This window comes from Engraulis encrasicolus, chromosome 4 (assembly GCF_034702125.1).
Source record: "Engraulis encrasicolus isolate BLACKSEA-1 chromosome 4, IST_EnEncr_1.0, whole genome shotgun sequence".
NCBI classification, from domain to species: domain Eukaryota; kingdom Metazoa; phylum Chordata; class Actinopteri; order Clupeiformes; family Engraulidae; genus Engraulis; species Engraulis encrasicolus.
In genome coordinates this window covers 46,311,505-46,331,129 of record NC_085860.1, presented here as the reverse complement: position 1 = coordinate 46,331,129, position 19,625 = coordinate 46,311,505, and the positions used below count along the sequence as shown (strand labels likewise).

At 42.0% G+C, this 19,625-nt stretch overlaps 2 protein-coding genes across 2 annotated transcripts in view; both read right to left on the bottom strand.

Moving 5' to 3' along the window:
• Window positions 1-20: 20 nt before the first annotated feature.
• Window positions 21-4,391, bottom strand: ctsh (cathepsin H). The gene is made up of 12 exons (XM_063197515.1): window positions 4,286-4,391; window positions 4,025-4,056; window positions 3,378-3,483; window positions 3,077-3,147; window positions 2,826-2,930; window positions 1,821-1,907; window positions 1,466-1,521; window positions 1,252-1,333; window positions 1,088-1,156; window positions 832-938; window positions 416-541; window positions 21-260 (listed from the first exon to the last, which is right to left on the bottom strand). The coding sequence occupies exons 1-12, from the start codon at window positions 4,362-4,364 to the stop codon at window positions 191-193; spliced, it is 990 nt and encodes a 329-aa protein (XP_063053585.1). The 5' UTR covers window positions 4,365-4,391; the 3' UTR covers window positions 21-190.
• Window positions 4,392-4,550: 159 nt separating this feature from the next.
• The window catches only part of rasgrf1 (Ras protein specific guanine nucleotide releasing factor 1), a 92,103-nt gene continuing 77,028 nt past the window's right edge, over window positions 4,551-19,625 (bottom strand). Inside the window, exons 18-28 of the mRNA XM_063197512.1 lie at window positions 17,329-17,502; window positions 16,652-16,758; window positions 13,359-13,471; window positions 13,004-13,064; window positions 12,649-12,755; window positions 9,202-9,286; window positions 8,845-9,042; window positions 8,590-8,669; window positions 7,800-7,917; window positions 7,411-7,479; window positions 4,551-6,704 (exon numbers count right to left, since the gene is read on the bottom strand). Coding sequence (XP_063053582.1) covers window positions 6,612-6,704; window positions 7,411-7,479; window positions 7,800-7,917; window positions 8,590-8,669; window positions 8,845-9,042; window positions 9,202-9,286; window positions 12,649-12,755; window positions 13,004-13,064; window positions 13,359-13,471; window positions 16,652-16,758; window positions 17,329-17,502 — 1,205 coding nt within the window. The 3' untranslated portion in view covers window positions 4,551-6,611. The remainder of the gene's footprint in view (window positions 6,705-7,410; window positions 7,480-7,799; window positions 7,918-8,589; window positions 8,670-8,844; window positions 9,043-9,201; window positions 9,287-12,648; window positions 12,756-13,003; window positions 13,065-13,358; window positions 13,472-16,651; window positions 16,759-17,328; window positions 17,503-19,625) is intronic.

The following is a 19,625-nucleotide window of genomic DNA, read 5'->3' as shown; positions in this document are numbered from 1 at the left end:
AATACATGCCGAGTTTCAGGTATATTTTGACTCTTGCTATTCTTTAATTAACAGTCAATATTAACAATGCTGCAGGCCAGGCATTCAAATCACAATCATCAGTAAGTAAAAATGAAAGGGCATATGGGATCAGCAAAACAATATCTTCCCTTTCATAAGTTCTCTTCCTCTTGGTTTTACTTTCATTCTTTCACACCACAGGGTAGGAAGAACAACCTGCCAGCCCACACATATTCTTCCCACGTTCGATGTAGAAGTACCTGTAAACACACAACCATATAATAAACAAATGGAAATAAACCAGTTACTGTAACATGTTTTATACCACAGAGATACTACTGTACTGATACTACTGTTAAAGCAATGATTTGTCGGAAAATAATAATGTTATTCCGTTGCAGATTGACTGACGTACCCCTCCATTCCCCATCGGACACCCCAGGAGTTCTTGACGATCCAGTAAGGAAGTTCATTCTCTGTACCATAGCCCACTGCCAGCACCGCATGATTCACCATGTCTGTGGTGTTGTGACACTTGGTGCTGCAATAGGTTACAGATGTCAGTAGAACAGCATGAGTAATGCCCTGTATCAGTTGTCGCTGTTGTCAAGGATTTCCAAAAGCACACGGCTTGATCAGTGTCAACCAAATTGTTGGTGTTTAAGTATCTTCCTTTTAACATAATCATCTTTAAATTCGGACCAGCTTGTAAAATAATTTTGCTGCATTTTGAAGCATTTGGTACCAGTGACATGAAGTGACTATTACAGGGGACAGGACGAAAATCTAAATCTCAGAAGTTCAGTCTATTGGACTTTAATTGTAACATACCTTGTGTAAACGCCCTTTTGGTAGTGCATAAAGTCATTAGTGACCTCATAGGCAAAGCTGATAGGGTTGTGGTTGGCCACTGCATCCACCATGTCCATCTCGTCATACTACGGCAGCCAATCAAGATTCAGGTGAGTCAGTAGCAGGTCGCACACGCTGATTTTTGTTATTTAATAGCTTGTACATTATTATTATTATTAGCCTGTTAGTAGTATTGGTAGTAGTCATTTTTATTTGTTGCTTATTTATGCATCACCTTTGTTATGTTGACCACATCCTTCACAAACGCAGCTGCCTTTTTCGCATCAAATGAGCAGTCATCATCCTGCAAGCAAAGTCACATTTCATGCCAGCCTTTGGTTACATTTACATTTATTATGCATTCATTAGAAGCTAGTGCATTCAAATGTTGTCACTCACAAAGCCCAGATAAGGGTAGTCCTGTTCGGTCATCAGTCCTTTATTATACATGATGTACTCAAAGGCTTGACTTGGGAGACCCCTACAAACACATACAGTACGTATGACCATAATCATTAGCACTACAGTATGGTTAAGGACAGAATGCTATATTTTGATGAGCCACGTGAACTATAATGTTCACTGAAATGCGTGCCACAGTCTTCAGACTTACCCGCTACATCCATGGTTGTTGAAGGCCTGGGCACAGTCCACCAGCTGCTGCTCTGACTAAGAACCACATATGTACGTATTGTAATGTCAGTTAGATGTAAGTCAGTTTAGAAAATGTACACTTTACACAGTATTACACTGACCTCTCAAGATCACTTCTATAAGCACTTCTTGGTATGAGCACACTCCTGTACCACATACTACATGCATGCAAACATTATTGCTGTGAGCAAAGCCTGTGGCATATGTGAGGACGGACACACACACACACACACACACACACACACACACACACACACACACACACACACACACACACAGGGGTTAAAAGAGGTACTGACAACACACAGTCTCACCAGATCCAGAAGTTTTCCTGTGGAAATGGCGGTCACTGACTCCAGACAGCCTGTGGTGGAGAAAGTCCAACAGCTTCCACAACCACCCTGAAAGCCAAACGCATTCTGTCAAATAGCCTGGCCTGCATTCAGATGCAAACAATAGGAAAACACTGCACATTGATCACAGTGTTCTACACAGTTCTTCTTCCCCTCTTTATTTTTTACTTTTGGAGCAATCGACACATTTCGCCACACATTGCTTCATCAGGTTTGCTCTGTCAGTCATCAGTGTACAACTGGCGTTTTCTGATCATTCATTCATTCTTTGATCAAGTTTACCTGCCACACTGCATGGCTAAGGTTTGTGTACAGGGACAGCTACAGCTATGTATATGTAGGGACAGGGGCGGTTTAACGCACAGGCTAGATATTGATGCAGCTGAGGGCCCCCACCTGCCAGGTTTGCAGAATTGTGACAAGATGCAATATTGAAAAAAAAAATCATGCGTCACATTGAGTACAGTTGGTAGAGACGTTATCCTTAATTCCTAGCTGGTAATTATGACACAGTATATGAGGAGCTCTTTTCCAAAATGAGATATATCCATTTTATAGAATGTTGGGAAATTGACATTTTTGTATTGGACATTCCATTGAATTGAATTACAAAATGCATTTTATAGAGGTTTAAAAAGCATGTTCTCAAAACATTTGAATGGCAAGAATTCACACATAGATGATAGGACTACTTATCAGTCAATTCCAATATTAAACTGCAAAAAGTAAATTTGCTTTCCGAGGGGCCCACAGCAACCTGCAGCCTAGGGGGACCATCTTAATCCAGCCCTGTGTAGGGACTGCATGCACATAAATCAATGTAGTATAGCCCTATTCATACAGTCATTAACAAAATCCCCTATGTAAAGGAAAACATGTTTCAATCGTTTATAATAATTTTCTGTTTTCATGTTATACATCAGTGTGCCCGTTTCGCTGCTACCTCATTCATCAGGGCTACATCACCTGGTTTTTGACTGGTGTCACGAAATTCCCCTTCTTCCTCCAGTCAATAGAGTCAGGGTAGTGGCGATGTCCTTTCACGTGGTTACCAACCGTGGCAGAGCAATTCTGAGTACACAAGCACAACATTGTTTTGTTGTTGTTGACAAAATGCTAACCATTAATTTCGAAGATTTTGGTAGTATCTGTAGCAAAGTAGAGTTGAGATATTTTATTAATATCGAAGGAAACAAATGTGCAACTGATTCACCAACCTGTGGTTCATTTAAGAGGAAGGACCTCTTGAACTCAGCAAAGGTCAGGTCAGAGAACTGGTTGAGTCCCACTGTGTAATAAATGAAGTAATAATAATGAGGTAATAATAATAAGAAGAATAAGATTAAGGAGAATTAATATAGTCATATTCAGTTTGAAACCATCACCACAATTATGTGTCAGCTGCAGGAAAGTAGTGGGAGGTCAAAGAGGACAATGTTACCAGGGCCCCAAGGACGGAAGAAAAACGACAGTCAAAATCAGAGAGACTTGTGAAGCAATTTGGTGTTAATGACATACTTGTGAAGGTATGATTCCCTGCATTGTGTTTTTCAATCATCCTCTTGTTTTCAGCAAATATCTTCAGGCGATGGTGATACTCAGTCATGTCATACTGTTTGTTGTACTGAAAGAGAAGACAGGTTAGGACTCTAATTGAAACCATGCTTTAATTTAGTGACCTCTATTCTGTTGTTGTTATTATTATTATTATTACAACTATTATTATTATTATTATTATTATTATTATTATTATTACTATTATTCAACATTTAATAGGATAAGAGGCATTCCCCACAATGAATACATGTAGGGGTCTATTGTATGGCAGTAGCCCCTTAATGCACGCCGTTCCAACAGTGGAACGCTGTCATAGTCACAGGAAAAACTTTACTAGCTCTACCAAAATAGTAACTACACCACTATGATAGTACACAGGACCTTAGTAATGCATGGTCACTTGGTAATTGCCAATCAGATAACAGCTTATAACAATGGCAGGTCAAGTGCAAAACACAGCTCACTGAAACACCTGCTGGATTAAACTGGTACAACAAGCAGTGATTTAGTTTCGATTACACTTCCTTGTAACTTGGAAAGTCCCTGATACTTAGCCAACAAAATCAACATTTTGCGATCCGAATGTTGTCATTGCAACAATAGCCTACCTGGGACATCCACATCTTGAAGTCATATTCATCTGGAACAAAGAAAGACGTTTGGCTTAAAACGTTTGACATGCGTCAGGTGTGCCCTGCAGCAGACGCATCAAGTAGGCATACGTTACCTTTACGCAAATCGTGTTATGTGAAAACTGCGTTGAATTTTATCTTGACATTAATGTATGCTTCCACGGAAACAATTGAAACACTTTACAAAAAACTGCGTTGTTAACTTCTATACGTTTTACTTTATTTTTACGCACTTACCATCTGTTCCCAATTGAACAGGTGAGGCAATAGAAATCTCCCATAGCGCTAACAGCGCCACAAACGCTGTCCTCCACATCTCGAGCGCAACTGACTGCTGCGGGTGACCCTCACACTTCCCTATCAACTTATCACATGACTTGCAGGTTAGATGCTTCACTTTGAATCTTGTCCATCCATGCATTTGGATTTTCCCTGTATCCTTTCACTTCCACATTTTCTGCATGCAATTCATATGAAAGGAAACAGGCACAAGCAGACAAAATCCCCCTGAGATAGAATAGATTTATTAGCAAGAGGTAATAAGGAAACATACAATAGTTATTTTTAAATATGTTTTTTCTTACAAAACTGGAAATAGTTTCTCAAGCCGTGGAAATAAACTTAAGGGTTGAAAGATAATTCTCATACCACTGGGTATTGCTAACAGCAAAACGTTTGTTTGTATGTTGTTTATATATCATTTATAAGAGTATGTGCACGTAGATGTGTATACAGTATGTATAGATTATATCTCTATATTGTGTCATTTCAAAGATTCTGGCTGGTACAGTGTTTGCATGCCTGCCACGTGAGCGTTGTTGGTGTTTCTAGACTGTACATTGTAAAAATACATACAGATATTCACAGAATAAGCACTACATTACTATAGTCCTGCTAAGAGAATGATTATAGACAGGATTACAGTATATGCAAAAACACTTTGAAGTTGTCGTCTATACCTCTAGCTCATGGTTGAAAATCACAAATCATATAGCATTTGAGTGTGTAAGCTTAGGATACGTTTTAAAGAGGTGTGCTTTACATGGGGGCACAATAAGAAATATGTAGGGCTACATGTACAAAATATACAGAATACATCTTCGTTTGGTGATGACAGCATTTGTACAAAATACTTTTTTTTTGTCATTTTCTGGTCAGGATGCAGAATTCTGTTCCCTTTGTTCTAAGTCTACAAAAATACCCTTTGTGTTTTGCTGCAGGCGAAAACAGTTCATTCCCTTAGTTTTGTTCATACTCTTAAACGACAATGCATTTTACAAAGGGATATAGAGTCACGTTCCACAGTCACTGGAACAGCAAGGACAAAGATTGTCTTTTTTTTACAATAGCTATATAACTTTGTTATGGAGCGATACAGTTTGGCCAAAAAACAATCACTCTGCAATTGAGCGTGTTTACATAACGCATTTTCTGAATTTATCTTTTTTTTCATAGGGCATGAAAGAAAGTGAGCAAAACCAATGGTGAAACCCAATTTTACGACTAATCTCAATAGTTAATCACAAAAAGGTGTCTGAAGACACGTCTATTTTCTGCAGCATATTTTCCTCCCTTTGGTGAGCGTAGGGTGATAAAGTATATCTCATGCAACGTCACTTCCCAACAGCTGTCCCCTTCAGACAGACTATACTATAATCTCAGACGGTAGGGCATTGGATGGGGATCTGGACATCAGTATCGGAGTTTTACATTGTTCACATTAAGAGACGGCATGCTTCTAGGAAACTCGGGCTAAATGTTTTCACAGCTCCTGTCAGCTGTACACTTCCCAGGTTGGAAAGTGATTTGAAGGGACAACCTTTTTTTTGTACTGTACAAAACAAAGCAAAGAAAGTTGTGTTAGTTTAAAGGCTTGTTTGAAGTCTTTCTTGTTGGCTGTAGAATGATTGTTCCATTGGTTTCTCTTTGTGCTATGGACAAGTTCATCAAATCATAGCATTGCTACATAGGATGCACATAGTATACACACGACGGGTACAGTAGACTTCTGCTCTGCAGGCGGGCTGTGCAGTCCGCTCGTACGACCATGCAGGAAGTGCAAACATTCCCTTCAGGTAAAGGTGGAGATCAATCAGTTGGAGTTGCAATAGAGTGGTACAGTACCTTTTGAACACGACCATCCTAAATTCTAAAATAGCAACTGCCTGCCACTCTTGTAAAACCTAGAATTTGTCTTTTTGCTGTGTTTCATTTTACCCCTACCAAGGAGGCTTTGTTTTCGTTCAAAGTTTTTTTTTTTTTTTTTGCCAAGACAGGCGGGGGGAGGGAGAGAGAGAAAGGCATAACACATCTTCACCAACAGATGAAACAGGTGAGAGGAGCTTCCATACTCAAACTGCTAACATCTGGATACCCCTCCCCTCCCGCACCTCCCCCACATCTTCTAAAACAAGGACACATACAAGAGTTAATATGTAGTACATTACCTAACACAAGTTATTGTATACGTATATGATATAGTTTTCTGTACACTGTTCTGTTTGCGGTGCGTGCAGTGAGTGAAGAAGAAGCGTGGTCTGCTCTGGTCTGGTCCGGTCTGGTCTCAGTTGGGCACCTTGGGCTCGATCCTGAGAGACGCGTCGTACAGGCTCTCCTCATCCAGCACACAGCTGATGTCCAGCAGATACTGGCACGCCTGACAGACAAGACATAGGTGATGCTAAGTTACTAATCAAGTGAAGTCAAGTTGGCTTTAAACACTGTTATGTGGACATTTTTAAACATGGACATTGTTTTATCCATTTACGTATAAACACAGCATGTGGATTAAAAAAAAACATTGTGACAGATGCATGTTAGCCCCCAGCATTTAAAACTTATTATGCATTTATTATTTTTCAGGGTATTGGTTACAGGCATTGGAGCAGTGTGGGGTTAGGTGCCTTGCTCAAGGGCACTTCAGCTATGGATGGAGGTGTCAGAAGGGTGGGATATGAACCTGCAACCCTCTGGTCTTAAGACCACCTGCCTAACCATTAGGCCATGGCTGCCCCACACATGATCATTATCATTATTTGGAAGAAGACATGATGATATTGTTTTGACATTGACATTGATGTTGCGAATTGTTATAATCATCTCACTATTTAGCATTATTAATGGCAATTAGAATCAATTCTTCAGTTCCTTTAATGACACATTCGGTATAAAATGTTAAGAGTTAAGGGCTTTAAAAGTATCATACCGAGGGACTATCTGAATCTCTCACTTCCTTAAATCAACTTAAAATCGCTTTTTGACTTCATGCTGACTCAGCAGTGTGCTCACAACTTCTCTTTTAAAATATCTTTTGCAATGAGTTTGTCTTGAAAATTTCGTCAGAAAGAAGAAAAAGGCATTACCTTTGGCTGATGATCAATTTTGTAGGCTGTTTGCTGGAACTGCCGAATCTCTCTGATGATATGCGAGATCTGCAAATGTAAACAGACAGACCTTTAAGATGATATACAGTGACACCACCAGCATCCTGTTCATTCATATAACTGTTAAACACACCACAGCTCATTGTCATATAGTTTAACTTGTAAATGGACACTGAATCACATTGACATATAGGGTAACTTGCAAATGGACACTGAAGCACATTGACATATAGTGTAACTTGTAAATGGACTCTGCAGTGTATTGTCATATAGTGTAACTTGTAAATGGACTCTGCAGTGCATTGTCATGTAGTGTAACTGGTATGTGGACATCGCCATGCATTGTCCTCCCCATCCGTCCTCCTTACCATTCTCATCTTGGAGAAGTTAACAAGGTTGTCCTCTGTGTAGTTGGGGGTGCCCTCCTCAATGAAGGCTAGGTCAGCCAGGTACATGCCCAAATATGGCACGCACGGAGGGTCACAGCTGTTGGCGAATGACACAGGAAGTCATTATGCAGAACTTATTATGCAGCGTTATGGAAATAACAGCAAGACACCTGCACCACCAAGGTGCACTTATAGGACAGTACACTTTGACTATGGACAAGCAGGGCCGGATTAACGCACAGGCTACATATGGCTGCAGCCTAGAGGCCCCCACCTGCCAGTGGGCCCCTGACTGGACAAAAGTGAAAAAAATGCTGAATTGTGACAAGATGCAATATTGAAAAAAAATTGTCTCTCGTGTTGAGTACAGTTGGTAGACTTGTTATCCTTATATCCTTGCTTGTACCACGTATTACACGGTGTATGTACATTTGTCACAAAATTTGCCTTCTATTGGGCCCCCACAGCAACTTGTAGCTTAGGGGCCCCAGGCCACTTTAATCCGGCCCTGTGAACAAGGTCTAGCTTGCCAAGGACAGTATACTGAAGTATATTCAAATTCAAGGTACTGTGCGCACACACACACACAAACAAACACACACACACACACAAACACACACACACACACACACACACACACACACACACACACACACACACACACACACACACACACACACACACACACACACAATTAGCACACAATTAGCACACAATTAGGAAGCATTCCATGATTTCTGGTTTACTCAGTCATGAATTAATGACTTACTTCTTCAGAGCCTCCCGCAGGTTTTTGAAGCGTCCCTCAGATGAAACCAGCTTCTGGAGCTTGTCTATCACGGCTTTAGTCTACAGGAACGGGACAGGCATAACTTACTCTGTGCACATTTTGGAAAAAACTTGTATGCTTATTGATATATTGTTATAAGTTATACGAGTTACTTTTCGAAAGGTGTATACTGATTCTTGCTGTGCACTGTATACAGAGTATGCATATACATAGAAATGTGCTGTATCTCTGTACCTGTTTGGAGACCTTGAGCCAGGTCTTTTTCAGCCTGAAGACGGAGCTGCGATTGAGTGCGGAGGTGATCTCCAGGACGGCGTTGTAGTTATGGAGACAGCGGCAGATGTCGGCCACCGCCACCCACTTCTCCATCACCGCCACGCGTGTGATCACGTCGTCACAACGCAGGATCTCTGTCGCGATCAAGTTGCTTATCTATTGGAGAGAGAGAGAGAGAGAGAGAGAGAGAGAGAGAGAGAGAGAGAGAGAGAGAGAGAGAGAGATGTACTTATTGAGGTAAAATCGTCGAGTTAACTTGCCAATGAAACTGTGCTGAGTATGAATATGCACGTGTATGACCATGGCTTAACTCACGTCGTTGAAATGTTTTGTAGTTTTCATGATGTAAGGTGTCTTCTCGTTTTTGTCATTCTTCATCCAGCCTTGGCCAAAGAACTCTCTGCCAGATACAATAACATGGTTGGCAAACAGACTCACAGACTCACACATAACCTATAATGGATGGAGAAGGGGTCAGTTGTCCAGGACCCAGAGAGAGAGGGGTCCCAGAATTGGTTACCTATTGAGAAAAGGGGCCTTATAGGGTCTTGTCCATTTTAAATCAGAGTACACTGAAGTGGAATGCTCCACTGAACTTCTATAACACATCAAGAGCGTATAACCAGAGAGAGTAGAGAGAGAGAGGTTCCGTTGGTCCATTGTTTCCGGGTTCTATTATTGCAAGGGGGAGGGGGGGGAATCCCCCTTTAGACAGCCCTAAGCAGACCTAAGAACTGTTCTATTCATTCTAGGACTATTATGACACGCCCCTTTAGGCAGACCGGAACCTGGTCATGTTAGGTGCCCAAAGCAACCTATTACATTGGCATATTTCTATATTCTTGAAGAATCTCTGGTATAACTGCATCAACTTCATGTTCTAGCTATTTTACGTATTATTACAGGTGCATAAAGTGACAGACCACTGTGTTCTCTATTCAGGCCACACTCTACACACTTGGGACTAAGAAAATGTTTGGTTTAAACTTCGGCACAGCCTTTTCTGGCCTCGACTAGTAGCAAACCAAGGGAGGCGGGTCAACCACGCCAATTGGGAAACGTGAATTGTTCAGCTCTTCGAAGTAGACAGGTCATCAGCTGGGAAAATTAGGCCTTTCGTCCTACCGCACTTTTCTCTGTGGATTACTGATCAGAAGCCCTATTGGAATAAATTAAAACATGGGGCCACGTCAATTTTTGCTCAGAATTCAATATGGCCGCCATTTTCCAAAATGACTTGTTTTCATGCATTATTACATTGTACTATAAGGTGATATTCATGAACGATGAACTACTTTCAGCACTATTCTGTCCTATTTCCTTACATACATGTTTACAAACTAAAAGAAATGAAAATAAAGTTGGCCACCTTGCATTATCCAAAGAAAAGTGCTGAAAATAATGATTGAAATGCACATACAGAGTCTATGGCTGCGAAAATTAGGCCTATTGTCCTGTCAGGGTTTTCACAGTGGATTACAGACCAGAAGGCCTATTGAAAAAGATTAAAACTTGGGGCCATCTATGTGCTCCAAAATTCAAAATGTTCTCTGTTTTTCAGAATGGCAGACTTTCACACATTTTTCTCAATACTGTAAGGCCATAATTACCAATAAAGATGACCTATTTTTCAGTTAAATTGTCCTATCTCCTTACAGACGTGAGTATAAAGGTTGTCTAGAAAAAGGCATGAATATATATATACAGGGGGTGGACAAACTAACTGAGACACCTGTCATTTTAATGTCATTTAGTTCCCCTTGCATCCACAGTTAATCCTGTTGGATGTGGTTCATCCTTCTTGGTGGTATGTATGCAGACATTACCTTGGATACTGTGGCTCTTGATACATCACAAAGACTTGCTGTCTGGGTCAAAGATGCAACAGTTACACAGAATTTCTCGTTTTTGAACTCTAACATGTCGCCCATAATGCAGTGTGCATTGCACAATTTTTAGCAAAACTGTGCTCTTACCCTGCTAATTGAACCTTCACACTTCACTTTACTGGTGCAATGTGCCATTAATGAAGATTGGCCAACAGGCTGGTCCACTTGAGCCATTAAACTTCCAACACTAAAATGATAGGTGTCTCAGTTATTTTGTCCACCCCCTGTATCTTCCCACTTTGAAATATCCAAAGGAATGTTGTCAAATGATTGAATTTCACAAACACAGTGGACTGCTGAAAATACGCATATTGTCCTGCTAAACTGTGTGTGTGTGTGTCTGTGTGTGTGTGTGTGTGTGTGTGTGTGTGTGTGTGTGTGTGTGTGTGTGTGCGCGCTTAGACACTGGCATAGACACAGTAGACCGAGCGGGGGTAGGGGGCCAGAGTGGGGTTGGGGGGGAATGAGTCGGGGTTGAATTAGGAGGTGGGGGGGGCAGAATAGTGTGTGGGGGGTTCGGGGGGGCAGAATAATGTGTGTGGGGGGGGGGGGGGGGGGGGGGGGGGGGGGGGGGGGGGGGGGGGGGGGGGTAAGTTGAGTCAGGGGGGGGGGGTTGACCTGCCAAACTTTGCACATTGGATGGGGGGTGGGGGGTGGCCGAGTATTTTGTGGGGGGGGGGGGGAGAATGAGTCAGGGGGGTTGAGCGTGGGGGGCAGAATAGTGGGGGGTGAGTGAGGGGTGGAGGGGCAGAGTAGCATGGGAAGGATGAGTGAGGGGGTTGGGGGGCAGAATAGTGTGTGGGGGAAAGACACTGTAGAGCAGGGGAAAGATGAGCGGGGGATACGCGCGCACACACACACACACACGCACACTCACCCTTGCTTTATGCAAAAAAAATGTAGGCCTGAAAAACTTTTGGTCAGAAATCTAATGTGAAAAGTTTGGCAGATCAATAGCCTTTTTTCAGCAGTCAACTGTGTATGTGTAATTCAATAATTTTCTGACAACAATCCTTAGCAGGGTGCGATTTGTAGGGGGGGACGGGGGGGATTGTCCCCCTTCTGGTCTTTATACAGCCACTTTTTCTACATGATTTTATCACTGTTCAATGTAATTCCATTGATATTGCTTACAATCTGAAACATATCCCCCCCTTCTGGTTTTCCGACAAATCGCACCCTGATCCTTAGGATATTGTCTATTGGAAATTTACATCTTTCTGTTGCCAACCTTTGTGCTCACGTCTGTAGATAGGAGATAGAACAGAGTAGAGAATAGAGACAGAATTTAACTGAAAAATAGGTAATCTTTATTGATAATTATGTCCTTTACAGTATTGAGAAAAATGTGTGAAAGTCTGTCATTCTGAAAAACAGAGAGCATTTTGAATTTTGGAGCACATTTGAGATGGCAACCAGCTGGTGAATCTTTTTCAATAGGCCTTCTGGTCTGTAATCCACTGTGAAAACCCTGACAGGACAATAGGCCTAATTTTTGCAGCCATAGACTCTGTATGTGCATTTCAATCATTATTTTTAGCACTTTCCTTCCTTCCTTATTACAAGGTGGCCAACTTTATTTTCATTTGTTTTAGTTTACATGTATGTAAGGAAATATGACAGAATAGTGCTGAAAGTAGTTAATCGTTCATGAATATCACCTTATAGTACAATGTAATAATGCATGAAAACAAGTCATTTTGGAAAATGGCGGCCATATTGAATTCTGAGCAAAAATTGACGTGGCCCCATGTTTTAATTTCTTCCAATAGGGCTTCTGATCAGTAATCCACAGAGAAAAGTGCGGTAGGACGAAAGGCCTAATTTTCCCAGCTGATGACCTGTCTAAAGTGTTCTCTGGGTCGGTACTCACTCGTAGGGGATGACCTTGAAGACTAGGTGATCCAACAGGGTGAGCTGCTCTGCGATCTCTAGCGCAGAGTGACACTCAAAGGCCTCTGCCTTCCCTCCCTCTGCTGCCTGTGGAAGAAAGACACAAAGGGTTCACGCACACAACTCTCATACTCTATAGGGCTACCAGTTTGTACCATGTCATCTTTTATACATGTAGATAAATCATTTGCTTATTGTCCCGTAACATGTGTTAAATGAAACGAACTAGCACCAAAGATTTTCTTAGTTCTAACAATACTCAATAGACCGTCTCTACCAGCACCACAATGTATTACCCCTTAACTGCCCATGCGAATAAATCCTCTGATACTGACCATCTGAATGATCTCTTCAAGGGTGATCTGGCTGTCACCAGGATCCTCTTGTGTCAGGGTCCTGTGGAGGAAAAGCAAAAACAAATATAAAGATGGATCTGCCTTACAGTAAACACAAGTATTTTAGTTATGCTCCACAAGCTTCACTGACACACACACATGCACACACACACACACACACACACACACACACACACACACACACGCACACACACACGAACACACGCACACACACACACACAAACAAACACACACACGCACACACACGCACACACACACACACACACACACACACACACACACACACACACACACACACACACACACACACACACACACACACACACTACAGTACCTGATGATGTTGGCAGCAGCCTTCCTCTCCTGTGTGAGCAGCTCTGGATCGTGCATGACCTCCTCCAGGAAGCTGATCACCTTCATCTTCAACTCAGTGTTGCTCTCAAAGTCCTGCAGGAGAGGAAAAAAGAGAGGAGAAGAGAAGAGAAGAGAGGAGAAGAGGAGAGAAGAGAAGAGAAGAGAAGAGAAGAGAAGAGAAGAGAAGAGAAGAGAAGAGAAGAGAAGAGAAGAGAAGAGAAGAGGAGAGGAGAGGAGAAGAGAGAAGAGAAGAGAAGAGAAGATAAGATAAGATAAGAGAAGAGAAGAGAAGAGAAGAGAAGAGGAGAGGAGAGAAGAGAAGAGAAGAGAAGAGGAGAGGAGAGAAGAGAAGAGAAGAGAAGAGAAGAGAAGAGAAGAGAAGAGAAGAGAAGAGGAGAGGAGAGAAGAGGAGAGGGTAAGAGAAGAGAAGAGAAGATAAGATAAGAGAAGAGAAGAGGAGAGGAGAGAAGAGGAGAGGAGAGGGTAAGAGAAGAGAAAAGAAGAGAAGAGAAGAGAAGAGAAGAGAAGAGAAGAGAAGAGAAGAGAAGAGAAGAGAAGAGAAGAGAAGAGGAGAAGAGGAGAGAAGAGGAGAAGAGGAGAAGAGAGGAGAGGAGAGGAGAGGAGAGGAGAGAAGAGAAGAGAAGAGAAGAGAGAAGAGAAGAGAAGAGAAGAGAAGAGAAGAGAAGAGAAGAGGAGAGGAGAGGAGGGGAGAGAAGAGAAGAGAAGAGAAGAGGAGAGGAGAGGAGAGAAGAGAAGAGAAGAGAAGAGATGAGAAGAGGAGAGAAGAGGAGAGGAGAGAAGAGAAGAGAAGAGAAGAGAGGAGAAGAGAAGAGGAGAGGAGAGGAGAGGAGAGGAGAGAAGAGAAGAGAAGAGAAGAGAAGAGAGGAAAAGAGGAGAGAAGAGAAGAGGAGAGGAAAGAATAGAAGAGGAGAGGAAGGGATGAGAAGAGGAGAGGAGATGAAAGAATAGAAGAGAAGAGAAGAGAAGAGAAGAGAAGAGAAGAGAAGAGGAGAGAGGGAAGAGAAGAGAAGAGAAGAGGAGAGGAGAGAAGAGAGGAGAAGAGAAGAGAAGAGAAGAGAAGAGAAGAGAAGAGAAGAGAAGAGAGGAGAAGAGAAGAGAAGAGAAGAGAAGAGAAGAGAAGAGAAGAGAAGAGAATAAAAGACCAGAGAAGAGGAGAGAAGAGAAGAGAAGAGAAAAGAAGAGGAGAGGAGAGGAGAGGAGAGAAGAGAAGAGAAGAGAAGAGGAGAGGAGAGGAGAGAAGAGAAGAGAAGAGAAGAGAAGAGAAGAGAAGAGAAGAGAAGAGATTTTGTTGTCATTTACACATGTACCAAGAATGGCAATAAATGCACGTTCTGTTTATGAAACGAAAGCTCGGGAGAAGTGTAATGAAATTTGACAGGTCTAAATTATTCCCTGCTCGTCTGTCATTCGTCCATTTCTTGCGTGCTAGTACAGGCACGCCTACCTACCCACCTGAATCTCATTCCCTTCAATTAGCAACACTGTATTAATTCCCCACTCACCTGCTCCTAGTCAGAAACTCGCTTTCTCGCTCGTACCCTCCATCCGCCCCAATCGCCCCCTATCTTCATCTTCTTGATAGTTTTATCCAGGATTCCGCCCTCACACCTCCTCGGTTCCGTTCGCTCTCCCAATAACCGGCCAGGGGGTGTCCGCTCAGAGCTCACAAATACTCGCGGGCGCAGGTATTGTCCGAGCTCTCAGTTGGAGCCCCATACTCCCGAGCCCATGCATCGGCTTTTAATCATAATCAGGATTCAGGCTTGGCAGTAATTTCAGCACCATGGCCAGCGACCTTGCCCAATGCGCTATTTTCGTGATTCGCTTTTAACTCATGTTCCTCGAGTGCAGTGGAGGTCCAGCAACCCTGTAAAGCACTTTCATGATTTCTCGAGTGCAGTGGAGGTCCAGCGACCCCTTAAAGCACTTTCACGATAGGTTCGCCGCGCGGACGATCACTAGAAGCCCGTTCTGTAGCGAGAACTAAGATGTATGCATACATAGGCTACTGAATTCTAATTTCAGATAGCGCACTTATGAACTAGTTGTTAACGTGTTAGTAATAAATCTTTGTAATGTCATAGTAGTCTGAGCGAATTAGCCTAAAAAAGGGTCAAAGGTGGAAGTAAATAAAAGGGAAAGCATATTTGGTATCATTTGATTTGTAATCGTCTGTAGATCAAGAATTTCTGGTGCCTACAGCACAAATTGTTACAGATTTTGTTTTTACAGGGGCTTTAAATGGAGCATGGTACAATCATTTTTAGGGGAAAAAAACGCACACATATTGATATTGGTTGATATCTCCTCAGCCAATTGAAATATTATCATGAAACTTGATGTACGTATTTAGTCATTATACGTTCTCAGATATGTTGCAAGACCAATCTAGGTCTTCAGGGTCAAAGGTCAAGATCACATGGGGGTCACATAGGCTAAAATAGTCTACTGCATGCTCATTGTTCAAGTGAAGTAGCCTAAAAAGGGTCAAAGGTGGCAGTATTTAAGAAATATTTAAGAAAAAGCTTTTGGTATCCTTGAAATTGGAGCATTATACAGATTAAGAATTGTTGGTGCCTACAGTGCAGAGTGGAATGGAAAAAACGTATAGGGCTTTGAATGGAGCATGGCACAATCATTTTTGGACCAGAAATGCTTAAAAGCTAAAAAAAAAGCTTGAAAAGCTTAAAAGCTTGATAATGGTTGATACGTATATCCTGTACAGATTAAAATTGGGGGGCAAACCAATGGGCTGACTTTCAAAAGTCAAACGAGGCATTAGACCTCACAAAATGTGCTGTATATTTCCACTCACTTTCATTATCCAAATATCCAAACTCTGCTATTTCTCTCTTTATCTCTGTGTCTGTGTCTGTCCCTCTCCCGTCCCATTCCCTTTGCCCCAGTCAACTGAAAGCAATTTTCATGTCTTACTGGTGCTATCCATGGCTTACCGGTGCTACCATACGAACACGTGTTGGGAACAAATGCTCATATGCTTTGAGGCAGGTTGACAAACCCCCAAGTTTATGTTTGTCTAATCATTTATCTTGCCCTCCCTACTAGTTCTGTGGTTGGGATCCCAAACTTCATTGAACATTTCAGCACAGGGTTTCTGTGCTAACCTTAATATCGGATATAAGCATATCATATCGCATATATAACTTAATATTGCACACAAGCGCATAAGGCACCATAGACATCCCCAGGCTAGGCCTTGCAGCCTTGCTGCCCTCCTGTGTCAGGCCTCACCTGTGCGTGTTTGGACACCCAGTGTCTCAGCACATTCAAGACTCTGTTAGTTGCAGCTCGGCGAATGACGAATTCCTTGTCTCCATTCCTCTGGTCCGTGGGGAAGCCTGGAGACATTATGAAGCATGAAGCATCTCCAGTCCAGAACAATCACAATACCCAATAAACATTTGTTGCTCTCAGGCAGAAACCTTATGTCTCCATTTTTCATTTTTTAAAACTTATTAATTCATAAATAACTATTTTATAAACGAATAATCCTTTCAACATTAAAGTTTGTTATTAAATTATTTATCAGAGACTGACCAGTAGTTCTGTATTTTATAATGAATAAATAACGAATACAAAATAATTCATTTTTTAAATTGTGGAGATTTCAAGGTTTGAGGTTTGTGCCTGACAACGACGATATTTGAAAGCAACCCACTTCATACATTGTTATCTGTTTGACAATAAAATTGCCTTTTTAGAAGAGAGAAATTTGTTTTGAGATGAGAAGTGAGGGGTTTTGCTGGTTGTGTTTGAGTTTTTGGATTTGTGTGTATAGATTTGAGAATTCGAGACATTTCAGAAATTGTGTGCAAACAATCGAGAAAAGCGGTAAAGTAAGTTGCCGTGTGTGATTGTGTGTGTGTGCAAGTGCACGCATATATGCGTGCATGTGTGTTATTTGGTACCTGTGCTGGCCAATGACATGCGTCGGTACTTCTCCTTGGTCGGCGTGCCCTCATTGGCTCCCGCGGTGGCGATGGCGAAGGCGGAAGCTGCTGATAGGGCACTGCGGTTGCTGTTGTCCAGCTCACGACAAGATGACATCACCATGCCGTTGTTGTAGGAGAACAGGGAGAACTCTACATCAGAATAGAATACAGTAGAGTAGTGTAGATACTCATTAATAAACATTAACATTAATTAACAAACTCATTATTGATGAACAGGAGGAAAACTCTGCAATGTAATAGAGTAGAGTGATGTAAAAGAGAGAGCATAGGAGAGTAGAGGAGAGAAGAGAAGTCTAAATCAAAATAGAGATACGACATTAATTATAATAAGCATGCTGTCATTGTAGAAGAACGAGGATAACTGCAGCAGAGTCGAGTGGAGAGAGTAGTATAGAGTAGAGCAGAGTAGTAGGTATAGAGTAGAGTAGTAGAGCAGGGCAGAGTAGAGTAGAGTATGTGTAGTTTAAAGTACGTAGAGTTGAGTAGTGCAGAGTAGTGTAGAGAAGAATGTAAGAGTGTGTGTGCTGTACAGATTTGCACAGATTTCATTGTTTTTATGGTGTCCCAAACACAGTGTCTGAAACATGAAGTGGGGTGTCTACAGAGCCTCAGACAAACACTGACTACATACTTTACCGCAGGTGTGTGTGTGTGTGTGTGTGTGTGTGTGTGTGTGTGTGTGTGTGTGTGTGTGTGTGTGTGTGTGTGTGTGTGTGTGTGTGTGTGTGTGTGTGTGTGTGACCACATAAATAGGGCTGGGCAATATGACGATATATATCGTTATGGTGATATAAAAGTTTATATCGTGACCTTCCTCCTATGTCGTTTATATCGTGATAGTAATTTTTATCAATTTCATACGATTGAATATCATTTAATTACATTTCATGTTGTCACAATACACACTATAAGTTAATGCAGCCGTAAAAATAAGAATAAAAAGATCCATTTTAAAGAAAGGTTGTTTTGCGACATGAAAAAATAAAGAGCAAATAAAGAGAATAACTGAAAACGTATGTAATTGTGCTATATCGTGATATATATCGTTATCGTGATTTAAAGTAATCCATATCGTGGTATGTTTTTTTTCCATATCGCCCAGCCCTACACATAAACAGTATATCCCTTATACATTGTCAGTGGTTGTCTGTCGGTCTGTTGGCATTGACGGTACGTATATCCGGTATAAGTACCGTCAAAGCCAACAGACCGACAGACAACCGCTGACAATGTATAAGGGATATACTGTTTATGTGGTCACACACACACACACACACACACACACACACACACACACACACACACACACACACACACACACACACACACACACACACACACACACCAGCACCATCTACAACTGCCCACTGACTATATGACACACTCCGGATTATGCTTCAGCTACACCAGCTTCACTGCTGTCACACACACACACACACACACACACACACACACACACACACACACACACACACACACACACACACACACACACACGACACACACACGACACACACACGATACACGCGCCGGGCTCGGCTCCACCACCCGCTCCACTGCTGTCATGTCTGCTCAGGCTCCGTGAGACGAGCAGTAGGTGTGATGGAGCAGGGCCAGCGCAGGGCTGCAGATCAAGCCATGTAGAAGTAATGGAGGCAGTGACATTAACAGCTGCAGAGCCCAGAGTCTCCAACGGTGACCTCTGCAAATGTCAGCACTGTCCGCAGCGCCGAGCGCTATGTTTAGTGGCAGCTGTGTGTGGAAACCGTCTTCCTTGCTGCCACGGCTACATACTGTACGCATGCACCGTATGGCGTATGATGCAGTTCAGCTTACAGCGGAAATGAACAGAACATTTCTGAACATTAGTTATCCTTGGATCTGTAAATCCCCATTGTGTTAATGTTATATTTTGATTAGATCAAATCAAAACAGCCATGGCTGCAGAAATACTTTTGAATTTCAATACAGATCAACTAATAGAGAGCCTGCGTAAATATAATTTAAGTCATTGGAAATCACACACTCTTGTTCTCCGCTGGCTTTTGTTAAGCTTTTTTTTCTCCTGCACTACAAATGCATCCAGCAGGGGGCAGCAGGTTGCATTGAATCTGAGCATTGTCTTCCACAGCCACAAGGAGAGCATCTTTGATTTTCAAAATGATTATCTAAAAATAGCAGCAGCTGCCTGTGCTATTGTGCCACTGCTTCAAACATGCTTGCTCCCTGAAAATGAAAAAGGTGTATTCGAA